Genomic DNA, 15614 nt, shown 5'->3' with positions numbered 1-15614 from the left:
ACATGTAAACATATTTCAAGTGGTACCATCAAGAAGACTTTAACAACCCAATTTCTCAAATAACCCCTCACAATCTGATTGCGGGGACCTGTGGCAATGATGGACCTTTCAACTTCTTGTACTCTTCTCCAGTCTATTACCTCTAATAGTTAAATAGTCTGCAGAATCACCCACCTCTAGCCAAAACACTGCAGGCCTGATGAAGGAAATTGTCTCCATACTCTATTCCCATGTATCCCTCTTAATCAGTCCCTCTCTTTATAATCCCCATCTTTCTCTCAAACATCTATTCCCCCTACTCCCTGTACTCCCTCTCCACATTATTTCACCCAATCCTTACAATCATTTTCCTTGAACACCTCCACAGCTGTCAAATTCCAAGCCTCCACAAGCCTTCTTTTCCCCTTCTGCCATTATCAGAATCTCCAGCTTCCTCTCCAGCCTCTTTTTTCTCTCCTTCAACACCAAATAAACAGGGTTCCCAACTCATTTCCACCTCCCTATCCTAATCAGCAAAGCTGATGAAAATTCGAGATATATTCTATTCTATACCTCAGTCAGCTTATGCCACAAGCTTACAATAATGGGACAGACCCACCATATATGCAACTGATCTACATCTCCCTCTTAACATTTCCAACATTTCACTTTTAGTCACCATCCTGCCCTTTTTAATTGCAACCACCTATTCATTAATATCCAGTGGACACTGTCAACCAGCCTTACAATCTGCAACCCACTTCCCAGACTTCTTTGCAAAACTCCACATCTCACTCTCCCTACATTACTATCGCCTTAGCTGAGTCATAACCTCCTATGCGAACCTACTTCCTAATGATCTATAAACAACCCCTATAAGTCCTTTTGAAATATTCTTCCCATTCTGGCCCTATATTCTTAGTACTACCAACTTTTTTGCTTAACTCTGCTCTCTGTCCATCATCCAGCGCTTGTCTTAACTTTGTCATAATGCTTTTATAAACCAGCCACTCACCCTTCCCAATCAGGAATGCCCATTCACTTCCATAAAATGTAACAAAGTTCTCTCATCATAATTCACCATTAAATCCCTTCATGATTTTAAACGCTTCTTCTCTCACCTGTCCAGCATTTCCATCACGTCATCTTCCCATCTCCTTTTTACAATGTTGTCAATACTAAATACTTTAAATCAATACTCGCCTTCTTCTTCCCCATATAGTTGTGTACCACCCTATCCATATTTCTCTCCACCCATTCAAACACCTTCTAAACCTATCAAATTGTTTCTCCTTTCAACCTCACCACCTCTAGTAAAACAAATTTTGATACTTACTATCTGGGGAAAATAAGTTTTGATGGGACTCTTGTTATCTCTCATACTAACTTATGCTTGCATTAGAAATGTAGAAATTTACTTACTAGTATTAATCAAACCAGATGTCTGTGAGGTATGTTTCTTTTCACGTAGTTCCCAAATGTTAGAATGCACTGAAATTACCAATGCTGGAAAACATACATACATTTTTTTCCACTGTGAAGTACCACCCTCCATATTAAAATTAAAAGTAACCAGGAAAGGGTTCCTTAACTTCAGTGCCTACCATATGGACTGCTGTACTTGCAGATACTTGGACCAAATATACAGAGATTGATATTACTGCACCTTGAGATAAATGCTGAGAAAGTTGGCAGTTTATATTTTGAGGACCTGCCTTTATATGCACTTCTCTATTACTAGCATTTTTATGTATCTCAGAAAACTATGTATGACAACTTACCTCACATTCATTGATTTTGGTGAAAGGCATTACTACCAGCTGGACTATTTAAAGGTCAGCTTACTCTGAAACTATCACTATTTTTCAGTAAGTGGATCTTGGTTCTTGGTGACAAGCCATTATCTTATTCATCTAGATACCTGACTGCTTATTCAATTAGAGATAAATGAAAGTTATGTAGTTTCCATAATGACAGATCATGATCTAAGTCCAAACCCTTAATACTAAACGACTGGTCACACCAGGTCATACTGAGTACAGCATTGTTTTTTTCCAAAGCCTAAGCTTCTATTGCAACTCCCAAAATGAATAACAGCTATAACTACCTAACAAAAGACTACAGGTCAAATATGTATAGAGATGCCCTTCAAGGTATGCCATCCTAAAGAGATCTTAGGTGAGGATACTTTGGAATAATAAAGTGAGAACATGGGAGGAGGAAGAAGGAAAGATTTGTTGAAGTGGACAGACACGGATCAAAAAGACCTATCATTATGGTAAGAACATAACTTCTGTACCTTACATGATCCAGTCTATCCACTTGAGACTGAAGAGCAGACATGCCAGCTACACATCTTGGGCAACATCATAGCACAATACCCTGAAGTATGGTGGCCCAAAAGGAAGACCTGGATCTTGATATCACATCCAGTGTATATTGTCTTGCAAAAGTATGCAGTAAAGTTCATTTTCTAGCAGCACAAATGCCACCCACTCAAGAGTTTCTGATGACAAAACCACAGATCTATTTGAATGGGTTCTAGGTTTACCTTGAATTAGCTTGTTTGTAGAGGCTTAACATTAGGAAATGCAGGTTAATAGAAATCTAGACAATGTGACATTAGACATCTTAAGACCCATTCTAGTGGAAGCAAATAAGACAAAGCATTGATCATGTTTTCTCTGGACACTAGTTCTGTGCAAGTAAAACCTTTGTGTCTGTGTACATCAAGGCAATTTAATTTGTATTCACCCTTGTTGGAGTACTGGGGAAATTAAACTGGAAGACTGATGGGCTGATAATAACTGATTCTGAGACCACCATGGACATGAAGGCTGAGTTGTTCATAAGAAAACTCTATCTTTATAGAAGACTAGATATGGAGAACAGCATGACAGATTGTGTATATTACTGGAGTCCTGGGGAAATTAAACTGGAAGACTGATGGGCTGATAATAACTGATTCTGAGACCACCATGGACATGAAGGCTGAGTTGTTCATAAGAAAACTATATCTTTATAGAAGACTAGATATGGAGAACAGCATGACAGATTGTGTATATTTCCCCTTTCTGAAGTTATCATTATGAGAAAATGGTTTTCCAAGAAAGAAATGTAAGGTTTGCCGATACAGCAGACTTGAAAGGGGAATGGGTGAGCTTTCCTAAAATGAAGATAAGATCCTGGGGAGGAACAGGATCTATAACCAGTGGTCTGAGCAGAAAGCTATCTTCTAAAAATGCTTTGCAAACCTTTGACCAGCCAGGGAAGTGGAATCAAGTTCCTGATGAAAATTTAAGATAGCTTCCAAATGTACTCTTACAGTTGAGAAACTAGAACCATCATCAAAAAATTTAGTCAAGAACTGCAGAATGGAAGGAACAGGGTTACAAACAGATCTTTCCTTTGCTTGGTAGTGCAAAAATTAAATGACCAATTTTCCTTAATAAATCTTCCTCGAAGGGGGTTTTTGAGCCAACCATGAAGGATAAGCAGGGTCCCTAGCCATTAGGAGAAGCAGAGAATCCAGTAGTTAATAGTGGGAATGAGCATTTAAGCTGATGGATGGAAAGGATAGTACACTTGGGTGAGGCTCTGGAAATCAAGGTCTCTTCTTCATGTGAGACAAAAAAAGGAGGAAACAGTATCTGTCTGGGACAAAAAGTAACTATGAGTATTAATTTGGCTCTGCCCAACTTTACTTTTTTAGGAATTTCATGATCATGAAAAAGGGTGGGAATGTACAGAGAAGGACCGTCAACCACTGAGAGAACTTAGCATCCCAGACAGCCTGTCTCTCAAAGGAGATGAGGCAGAAGAAGCTGCTGCATTTGATGTTGATCAAGGATACACAAAGGTTGCAGCAAGACATTGCCCAGTCACAAAATATCATCTCTGCTGCTGTAAGGCTGAAGAACCACTCATGTGGCATTACAATATACATGCTGTGCCTGTCTGCCATTGGGATGGCACAACCAGAGATGTACATTGCTATCATAAAGCATTGTGAGTCTATTTCCCAATAGAGGGGGTAGGATTGGATTCCCTTTTGTTTGCTGAACTGCCACGCTACTGACATGCTGTCTAAGTGGATCACAACTGCAACCTGTGGAAGCTGGCCAGAAAGGATTGCATCATCTGTAGTTTGTTGATAAACAGTTTGACTTCTTGTTGCATCAATGTCCCTTGGTCTGCCTGCTCCAAACAATGCACCCACATGCAAGGTAGATATATCTATGGTGAACATGACTTGCAGCAGGGGAAGGACAATGGGATATCGCTTTTTTTTTAAGTTCAGTAGATATAACCACCACTGCAGGTGACTGACATATTCTGGATAGTGAATCAGTTTGTATTGTAGCATTCTCTACTTGAGACCAAAGGGCAGGGAGGGTCTTCTGCAGGACTGTCATATGAAATCTCAAATGGCATGAAATTATTGCTGTCAGTAGCCCCAGAACCTTTAGAACAAGAGCAGTCCTTGGAAAAGTGTGAAGAAAGGTGGGGAGTGAACCTTTAGAACAGGAGCAGTCCTTGAAGAAGTGTGAAGAAAAGTGGGGAGTGAACCTTTAGAACAAGACCAGTCCTTGGAGAAGTGTGAAGAAAGGTGCGGAGTGAACCTTTAGAACAAGAGCAGTCCTTGGAGAAGTATGAAGAAAGGTGGGGAGTGACTACTGACTGCAGTGATCCTTATTCTGTGTTCTCGAAGTATGACAAACATCTGAATTGTGTTCAGGTGACAGCCTATGAATATTAGATCTTGTGACAGTCCCATCTGGGACATTGTAGTGATCACTGATATCCATAAGGTCAGCCAAAGCTTGCATAAGTGGTCACTGGGATGAATCACTCATCTCTCTCATAGTAAAGATGAATAACAAGTTTCTAGGTATGGGAAGATTCTGATTCCACATAGTCTTAAGGTAAGCTAAAAGAAGTGCCATTCACTTTATGGACACTGGCTGGAAGGGTGCTGTAGTGAGAACAAATCAAGAGAAGCATAGGAATATCCTGAAAATGTTAGTATTTTACATGCAAGTAGCCATCCAGGAGACTTATAGAGCACATAGAACGTCTGTCATGTAGACCATAAATGACTGAACATCCATTTATGTGATCATCCAGAAATTATTATTTTTATTTATATAGATTTAGGCCACTTAGATATAGAAATGATCCAAAAACAAAGGAAACAGAGTCCAAACTGACCATAATCTTTTATTATAAAACGTAACCGCTTTCAGGTTAAAAAACCCTTCATCAGACAAACTTCACATAACCATGACAGTCTTTAAATACTAAAACTATTTTAAAAACAACCAGTCACTTTCTCTACTTGACCCGCCTTTTCTTTAGGGATGGTTTTAAAGGCACAGAAATATTTAACCCAGGTGGGTCATCAGCAGCCAACTGTATGATCCATCTTAATTCTGTATACTCTGTATCATTAACAATGCCCACCCCTTTTTTTCATCTGTGCAACATGCAGAACCATAAAAGCAAAAGTGTGATCTGGAAAGCTAGAAACATGCTGGTATAATGCATTGTGTTGTCATTGTCACACTTTTGTTTTTATGGTTCTGCATGTTGCACAGATGAAAAACAGGGGGTCAAGTATAGAAAGTGACTGGTTGTTTTTAAAATTGTTTTAGTATTTAAAGACTGTCATGGTTATGTGAAGTTTGTCTGATGAAGGGTTTTTTAACCTGAAAGCTCTTATGTTTTATAATAAAAGATTACGGCCAATTTGGACTCTGTTTCGTTTGTTTTTGGATCTGTTCTTACAAGAGGTTCGAGAGGAGTCCTTAAGGGAAGTTGAGGCTTGTGTTTTGCTAGATTTTAGATATAGAACTGGTCTGAGGTCCTTGGTCTTCTTGGGGACAAAAAATAACCTGGAATAAAAGGCCGAAAGCTATTTCAATGCTGAAACTCCCGGTACAAAACAGACCTGAGGAAGAAGCATAAGACATGGAAGGAATGAACCCTTTTCCTGCCACCCTAGACAGAGAGAGAGGGGAAGAGAGAGCACTTAACTCAGTTTGGGCCTTGACCAAGACCTTCATCATCTGGTCCTAATCCATAAGCAAAGAAGGGCTCCACTCAGATCTTGCTGACCTCATAATGGGGGAAGAAGAAGGGTAAGATTTCAAATATCTTAATAACCCACACTCTGAGAAGAAGCTGCCAAGTTTCCACCTTGGAGTGGGTTCAGAAGTAGTCCTTTATTTTTGTTGTAAGCTAGACAAGTTTAATAGGAGAGACTTGTCTCCTGGATATCTTGCATAAAGAAGAATTGTCAACGCCCCTCAACTTTGTCTCCTCCAATCTTCTTCTTTCCTTCTCCTCTCCTCCCATCCTTGCTTCTTTTCCTCAGACAGGAATACTCCCTTTAGTTTTAACTCACTTTGGCACTCCTGCTGGGTTCTGGAGCCAGAGTTTCTGCAGATTTCACAGTCTGCTCTAAGGTAATCTACCACCAGGCACACTAAATCAAGAGTCCTGTGGGGGAATCTTGTGCCTACATTTAGTGTATGTTTGAAATCCAAGGTCTTGTCTATTCTATAGAATTTCAAGTAACACTCCGGGTCCTAGAAAAAATAGATCCATAACAATTACCAAAAATAAAACTGTAACTACTACAGTCAACAGCAGCACCAACCAGTAATAACATTTCAACAGTTCTGTCAAAAAATGACAGAACAGTAGCAATATAATAGGAAAAAATAAAGTGAAGTTAAGATAAACAATAGCCAACTAGCTAAAAAAGGTGGCATGAAATGGCATGTAAGATCTAATGCAGAAGTAGGGAAATAACTAAATACTGACAGGAAAAGTCTTAATAGTCAACAGGGAAGGGTAATGTGCACTATCAGGTAAAAAATAACTTAGCTACCCTGAAGTGAGTTAAAAAGTTTTGAAAATAAGAAGAAAATAAGACATTTTGATGAGTTTCAAGCTTAGGGACCTGCATTCAAAGCTCTGGAGCAGCAAACAAGATCTGTTGGAGAAGTATCTTTTGTGAACACTATCATGGGTGTTAGCAGAGGAGCTAGAGCTTTCAGAAACAGATTCCAAAGTCAATACTGTCTGAAGTGACTGGTCCTTTGGTCTGTACTAAACGGACTGGATCATGTGAGATATAATTTTAAGTAACAATGACTTGCCCTTCCTTTGTATTTATAATTTGCCAATCTGTCCTCTTACTACCTGTCATGACTTAGTTCACATAGTGCCAGCAAGATGAATAATTTATTAATGATTTATACATTAAAGACTTATTGTTATGGTAATCTTAATAAACTGAAGTTCTTGACTCCACCCCATATTTTAATTGACCTTTCCCTTTGCCTTTGCCCTCTCTGTTCATATAACTTAATTATACAATGGGAGTATAACACTTGACTGGTATATCATTTTGTTGACTCAATGATACATATCGTTGAAACAAACTGACCACATATTCAACTGGAAGGATTTCAAAAACAGAGAGAGAGAGAGAGACAGAGAACATAATGAGGTTAAGTTAAACTTTGGGGACAGTAAGAAAATGCATCCAAGTATTGTCTCCTTCCAGGTACAGATATACATTTTAACGGAATGCCTGTATGGTGGCAAAACTGTGCAGCAGTCTATATGATAAACTGTGATGCATCAGTATAGAGATCTGGAGTAAGGTAGTAACAAATAGTATACAAAGTCACTTTCTGATAGAGCAGAGCATTTATTACCTACAATGCCTGAAATAGGAATAAGGATTACATCACATAAAAAGAAAACATAGAAGTAATTGGAAAGTACCAAACATAATACAGTGCAATATATACAAGTTTAATATCCCATAAAAAGATAAATGACTGAAAAATAAGCAAAACATTTACAACTGATTATATGAGAAAAGCAAAATGGAAACTACAGATATGTTTCAGAATTTCACTTCAAAGCTTCCTCACATCTTTTTACTTTATCCTAAAGATGCTGTAATGGCAAAATGTCTACAGGTCATGATTTAGAGAATAGATGTCTATTTCCTGAAATGGGATGAGAATTACCCTTTTCTACAGCATGCAAGTAGAGAAAAGGAGTTGCAAAAGAGGCACTAACAACCCTTGTAGCCATTTGGATGATGCCACAATTGCATGATCAGTCTTGACTTGATAGTCCACAGGCAGTATATAAAAAATATGTGACTTCATGAGTTTTATTTTCAGAACTGATGTGCCCGATTCTGATGTGCTTTGCAATAAATCCCTATGATATTACATTTACAATTATGATGTAAAAAGCATGGGGCAGTTTCTATCTTTATCATTCTTTTAAGTAATTTCTACAGGTCATTTGCACACGATACATATAGACAAAGATGCAATAAAAACTGCAATAGCAACTATGGCATGTTCTAAAAAAAATAGATGAATAAAAAATAACCTTTTAAGACCAGACAACATTATGCAACCAAACTACTTTTACACAGTTTATTGAACACTTCCATCTTTCTTCTAGACAGATTTCATGAGAAATAACTGATAAAAAAACAGTCATCATTTCATGTGATCATTCACTTAAGAATCAAAGTCACATGACCACTAGCACGTGTATCTGAGAACCTTTATTGTAATTTAAACCATAAAAATGAAACTATAAATTGATAACATTTTTAAGCTCGAATTAACTAACGCAATATTATTAACACCCTTATAAAATAACTGCTCAGAATTTTAATAAACTATTTATAGACACAATGTCTTTAAGCCCAGGTAAACAAGTGGCATTAAATAACAACTGCCAGTGTACATCTTTTAGTTTCAATTTACTTTCCTAGTCACCACCTTGAAATGAAACCAGGAGCTTTTCGAGTATAAAAAAAAAACACTATTTAACATTAATACACACACTGTACTTGCACTTGAATAAATGATGCACTGAATCTAAATTTTTTAAACTGTAAATATATTTGTATATTCTATTTTTTCAAGAACGTTCTGTCGTACCAGCACAAAATGAGGAACATGTTTCACAAGTAGCTATACAAACTACTCCAATGATGTTACAGCTGAATGGCCCTTACAGTAAATTGGTTTAGGTCATCCAAGTCCAGATATCTTATCAGTAGTGAATGCATGGACAGTAAGGACATGCTCCACATTTCGCCTTCCTAAAAGTATAATTTACTTTAATAATTCCCTTTTCAAATATGCTCTTTAAGCTCTTACATCTCTTGAATACTAAATTCATACTGCTACCTAACATCTGTTTAAAAATAAAATTAGAACTGACCATCATATTCCAATTTCTCTGTAGCATTCCTTTACTGTCTCTGTGCTGGGAACAAAACAGTAGTATCATGGCTTGGGAAAAGTTTTGTTGTCCACTCTGTTTTCTACTGATAAATTAGTCTCACAATGATTTTAAAGGGGTCTACCAGTAATGCCAGAAATATATATATAGTTTTTCTTTTAAATGTAACCTCTTTTCCTAGTTTCATAGGTAAGTACTAGGCTCGCTACCCTTGAGTGTCATTTTAAGCCTAGCCAGTTTCCCTTTTTGTGCTCAGATTAACCTATTTCATTTGGTTAGAGGCTGGCCTTACCTATCTCATGGTTGATAATTATATATTGCCAATTATTATAATTATCATATTTAAGTTGTTATGGGCAGCCACGGTGGTGCAGTGGTTAGCATTGTCACCTCACAGCAAGAGGTTCTCCGGTTCGATCCTCGCCAGGGGTGCCTTCTGTGTGGAGTCTGCATGTCCTCCCTGTGGTCGCATGAGTTTCCTCTGGGTACTCCGACATCCCAAAGACATGCTGCAGGTGGATTGGACACTCTAAATTGGCCCTAGGTGTGAGTGTGTGTGTGTGGAAAATTGGGCACCGGGCTGGCAACTTGAAACTGTAAAACTCCCCTGCCAATCATGAGTGGACAGATGATCCGCTGTGGCGACCCCTAATTGGGAAAAGCTGAAAGAAGAAGATCATATTTAAGTTGTTATAATAATTATAATTAATATATAATAATTATTACATTTTCAATATTTTCTACCATAGTGTGGGGTTACCCTCTTTCATACAACATAACTTTTAAGTTCTCAACTTAATTCTTAAAAAGATCAGGGTCCGAAATTATTCTAGATACTGACCACTCGGTCTTTTATTAAACTGATATTTTGTTTATAATGGTGTAACCATTATACAGTAGATATGAGTTGAAAAACATAGGTTTACAATAGATTGTAGACTCCTTCCTACTCATAACTCCTCTGTACCCTATTCTTATATAATTTTGCATCTTTCGGCTTTTCCCGGTTAGGGGTCGCCACAGCACAACTCCGGTCCGCTAATGATTGGCAGTAGATTTTTACGTGCCGAGTTGCCGGCCCTGACACACAACCTTCAACAAAGGTACGCCCATTCACGCATGTCACCACACAGAAGACGCTCTAGCTGAGAATCGAAATGGACGTCTTACTGTGAGGCGACAACACTACCGCAGCAGCGCCACTGCAGTTGTAACCCTATTTTTATATAATGTTATATCCAAATAAATAATTCTTTCATTGCTAAGATTATAAGTGAATTTAAAAAATCAGTGATAGAATTCATATAATTAACAAATACTTTTAGTTCATTCGCCTCTCCTTTCCTCATAAAAATGATGTGCAAAAATGCAATCCAATGTGATATTTTCATAAAATCATGACCTAAAAATAAAATTAGTCTCTTAGTATTACATAAATATTTTAAAATGGGGCAGAAGCTGCTCCCATTAAAACTTGCTTCTTTTGTTTAAAGTGCTCACCATCTAAATAAATAAAAGCGTTGTGTAACACCAAATCCATAAAAAGGGTGGTATTCCTCATGAGTTATGAGGGTGGCCTAACAGTTAAGGTGCTTGCCTTACAAGCATAAGGTGCAGGGTTTGAGTCTCACAAGGGATAATTGGCTAGGCTTAAAATGGCTCGCAAGGGCAGTTAATCTATGACCCTATGACTTTTATTGTTAAAAAATTTATCCATAGCAAGTACTTGAGTAAATCAATCTAATCCAGTGTCATGTGGAATAAAGGGAAATACATCAACAGCATTTATAATTACAAGTAGTGCATCAAGATCAAAAACTACACCGTACATTAACTATAAGCAGTGTCATCAATCAAGCAGTATGTGTCCCTTGTCCAGAAAGAAATTCGTCAGTGTACAAGCCATACGTTTAGCCAGTGATTCTGTTTTTTTCACCCAGAGGCCACAACAGGTCTTAAAGGAAGGTCTATTGGATATTTATGTACTTTTTGAGTACCAGATTTTAAAAGTGTCACTGGTTTCTTGACTTTGAGATAAGCATATTCCTGATCAGTGATGTAACCCTGAAGAAATGAATCATCATTAACCATCAGTGCTACAGTAAACTACAGTAACTTCATTCTTCAACAGTTACCTGGAAAGCTGGTATCAGTGCATTCATACTTATTTCATTGTTCATATGTTCCTTTTTAGTATTCTATAATGCATACATGCTTGTGTTATACTGTATATTTTAGTAATCTGGCTGCTAATGTGATGAAATCTCAGTGTACTGACTCTTCTAAAAAGAATGGTATGAAGAATTACCCCATCACATTGAATTAAGTACAAAGTTATTTTAAAATAGGCAAAGAGTGCTTTATGAGGACAAAAGTCATAGCCTCTGCGTTTTCCATTTTTTAAAGTAAGTGTGAAAACTACGGAGACACTGAGCTGTCCTTACTCACAATCAAGTAATATTACTAGAGTCTAAAGTAGGCTCACACTCATTAATAATGGATATAATTTGCTTAATACGATCTGTCTTTTGCAATGAACAATGCTCTAATAAGTTATTATGCTTTCAAGACTCTTTTAGTGACATTATATTATTATAATTCACAGTAAGAAATTCAAGTATATAAGCAAAGTTCTACATGTGAACTGTAGTCTACTTTGGTTGCATATTTTTACATGTATGATTGTCCAACTTCTAGGGTTTATTGGGTATCCCCATGTATGAATACATATACCTGAGCTACTATATTTAAGATAAAAACAAAAAAATAATGTAGCCAATAAATTATTTGTGTTCTGATCCAATTCCAGATATTGTGGGTGGGATGCTGTGGTATAAACCCATGAATGCTATATGAATTACTGTTCCTAGCACAATATTTAACTTGTCACTTCTTGAATGTGAGTCTCTCTTCTTTGGCTTTCATTTTTATAGACCATATATTTAAAAGACTGATTAATTAATAGATTTCCAGTGGGGGAACTGTAAATGTGTAACTAAAAAAGAAGTTTACCAAACATCTGTTGCAGGGGTGACAGGAGTCTGGGCTACAATTTCTGGAGCCACAAATTCAGGAGTTCCGTATCTGCAGTACTGGCTCTCCCCTGACATCACTTCCTGGGCGTTTCCAAAATCACAGATTCTGATCTGTTCACTTGAAGTGTCAGCCATAAGAATATTTTCTGGCTAAAATAAAAGAAAAGAAAGAAGAAAACCCAGCAACTGTGAAATTAAAATGGAATGGCACTCAACTAGTGAAACAATACCTGCGTGAATACAGACAGACAGACAGACAACTTCTTGTCAGTCTACACAGTAGTAACAGTCACCAAATTTGTCACATTTTAATACATTTGTATTAGCCATCTTCCTATGGTGCTTTGAAGTGCAGTCTACATATTTCCTAACACTGAGCATTTATATTCAGTGGTGCAAGTGGCCGGAATGAAATTACTTGTTAGGATGCAAACCACATTTGACTTTTTTTTTTCTAAAGTAAGCCATCCCATTCATCAGAAACTGGGAAACAACATCAGTGCTGAAACAATGTAATCAAAATACCTTGGGTGCCAACAAGTTACTGCTGTGTGGTAGGTATTTCAAAAAAAGAAATAAAAAGGTATTAATTTAGGAAAGTAAAAGTGCATAGCTAAAATGCAGTGTCAAGAAAGTGAATCCTGCAAAGCTGGTGTTAGAATTTTGAATGGTTATGGGGCACATTTCTGAAAAACTCCAAAGGTAGAATGAGGTGTTCAAAAAGCTATGCAGAAGCAATAAAATGTTTAAAAAAAACTGTAGGTTTAATATACATAGAATAACATCTCTGATTCAGAGATAATAGATTAGTGAAAAGTGGTGTTCATTAATGCTGATAAATATATTTTACCTGCTTTGCTGTGCATTTAAAAAATAAAAAACTGTGCAGAAGTAACTACAAAGGTGAATGTCTACGATAGGGAATGTGCGATATAAATTAGCTAGGCCAGATCTATTTTCTTTTCTATTTTTTATTTTGCATTCCAGAAGGACTGATCTCATGACTTGTCTACTTCCACCCAATCGATTCAATGGTTCTGTGGTCAGGGGAGAGGAGATTTCTGGGCAGGTGAAAGCCCTCTGACTTTTTGTTTCCTTCCCAGGAATCCCCAATGAACTCATCCACTTGCAGTCAGAGTAGGATGGCTGGGAAAAGACCAGCTTTGCTGGTTGTGTGGCGCAGACTACCCTTACCCCTGGCACAGCACCCCCCCTCACTATATCTCTTCTGAGATCCATTTTAGCAGCCCTAAGAGAATTCCCCTTGGCACATGGCAGAGAAAGCTCAACACACACTAGCTCCACAAGGTAGACATTTGGTGCTCCCAGTGGATGTCACCCATGTGACGAACCAGAGGTGCCTCTATTCCCCCGGGATGAATGTGCAAGTAATTGTCACTCATTCCCATCCTCTCCTGCCATCTCCTACAAGTACATGAGCGGGTATTAGAACTTGGATCATCTGGGACATGGTTAGTGTTTTATCCCTCTGTGCCATGGAGTGGCTTTAAGCCAGATGTACTGTCAAGAGGATATTATCCTCTTTCTGCCTGAATTTACTGTTACGTTCATGCACACACGTCACACAGTTTACTAACACTGTTGTATGCACAGTGTTGATTCACACTTTTTTGTTTTTTTGAAGTGAAGTCTTTCATCACTTTGCCTTCAGCTAATCATTGTACATACTTTCACTACCAAGTCTAATATCAAAGCCAGCGTTAGCCTAACAAAAAGGAAGGAGAAATTCACCAAGCATGAATGAATGGCACTTTTTCCAGCTTGCCCGTCCCAGGTAAGAATGTTGTTCCCAGCCAAGGAAACCAAGAACTCCCCACTAGAAACCAAGAACTCCAGTCCAGTGGCACATGCTTTATGTAATATACATTAGGAAATTTGGGAGAGATGGGGCTTCACCAGGATGCCCTAGTCTCCTTTTTACCCCTCCCTGGTCACTTATCCATAAGATTGCCTACTTGCCAGTTTCCGTCCAAGAGGGAGAAGAAAGACAGATTTTGGGGATGTTGGAGCAGAAGAATGAAGAGGAGCTGTGGCCCATGACTGATGGCAGACAGCGGCAGCATGAACCAAAAAAATGTTAAAGCACATGGGAAATGCGAAGCATATTGGCATCTTACAGATAAGGGTAGAATACATCCATGTGATTATTAATGCATCTGCCATTGAAAACTGAGTCCAGACAGCTGTAAGGTGACTTGGTTCTGACCTGCCCTCCTTGACAACCATTATGCAAATAGTCTTATATCACACTCTTCTAATGTTAACATCTATGACTTCAGTGAGGTTGTCAAAGTTTAACAGGGGTATATAGATTCACAGGAATGAAGTCAGTAAGTTTGCTTCTGGTCAGTGAAACTGCAACGCTTTCTTCTAAATCAATTAAAACTAATTTATATTAAATAAATTGATCACCTTTCATTATTTTTCTGCATAGCAGATGAACAATGTCCTGTTATAAACTGATGTTATTGTCCTTGGAAAGTGGTCTGCATCAAACTGTCATACTCCCAGAATGTCAACAAGCACAATGTCAAGTACAAAACATTGAAACTTCAGAACAGTGAAGTGTGTCAGTAGGTGGTTGTCAGCTCACGTTACACCAAGGATAGCAGTTTTGCCCATTCCCAACTGCAGTGCGATCTCAGTGTCAGTATGTGTATCTCTCTCTCTGTCTCTCTCTCTCTCTCTCTCTATATATATATATATATATATATATATATATATATATATATATATATATATATTTATACACACACACACACACATACACAAATAAAACTAGCAGAGGGTGCAGAAGTGGCATGCGCTCCAGCATAAAATGTGTTTTGGATTGTTATTTCTGATGTTTTGTTGTGTAGATGTTTTGTACTCAGTGTTGTGCAAGTCAATGTTCTGGACAGTATGACAGAAGGTCAGTGACTGCCAACTGATGACCTTTTGGTGGTGATGAACTGACTAAATGGATGGCCATCAAAATCTCACACATGGACTCAGCTTTGTGGTACAGAGGGATGGAACCCTGACTGCAACCCAAAAAAAGTGGCTGCATTAGTGCTTCATCTGCTGGTGGAGATGAGTAAAGGAGTGTGAAGGAGTGGCTAGTGCCAGCTGTCAGTCTCCCAGAGCAGATTGGTAGGTATATCCTGGTCATGAAGCTTTGATCTATAGAGGGGACTAAAAACTAGTGTGTCATCATATACAGTGGTTCAGGTGATGTTGCATACATACATACATACATACTTAACCTTAATTACCGATTCCTCACCACCACTGCAAGGTTCT

At 38.0% G+C, this 15614-nt stretch overlaps 1 protein-coding gene across 2 annotated transcripts in view; it reads right to left on the bottom strand.

Moving 5' to 3' along the window:
* The window catches only part of SPEG (striated muscle enriched protein kinase), a 2687905-nt gene that overhangs the window by 509206 nt on the left and 2163085 nt on the right, over positions 1-15614 (bottom strand). For both annotated transcript variants that reach the window (XM_044075871.1, XM_044075873.1), the window contains one exon: positions 12289-12461. In XM_044075871.1, coding sequence (XP_043931806.1) covers positions 12289-12461 — 173 coding nt within the window. The remainder of the gene's footprint in view (positions 1-12288; positions 12462-15614) is intronic.

The sequence above is a fragment of the Protopterus annectens genome, chromosome 6.part1 (genome assembly GCF_019279795.1).
Source record: "Protopterus annectens isolate FY-2018-M chromosome 6.part1, PAN1.0, whole genome shotgun sequence".
Classification (NCBI taxonomy): domain Eukaryota; kingdom Metazoa; phylum Chordata; order Ceratodontiformes; family Protopteridae; genus Protopterus; species Protopterus annectens.
The sequence above is the reverse complement of the archived record's forward strand: the minus strand, read 5'-3'. Positions and strand labels throughout refer to the sequence as shown.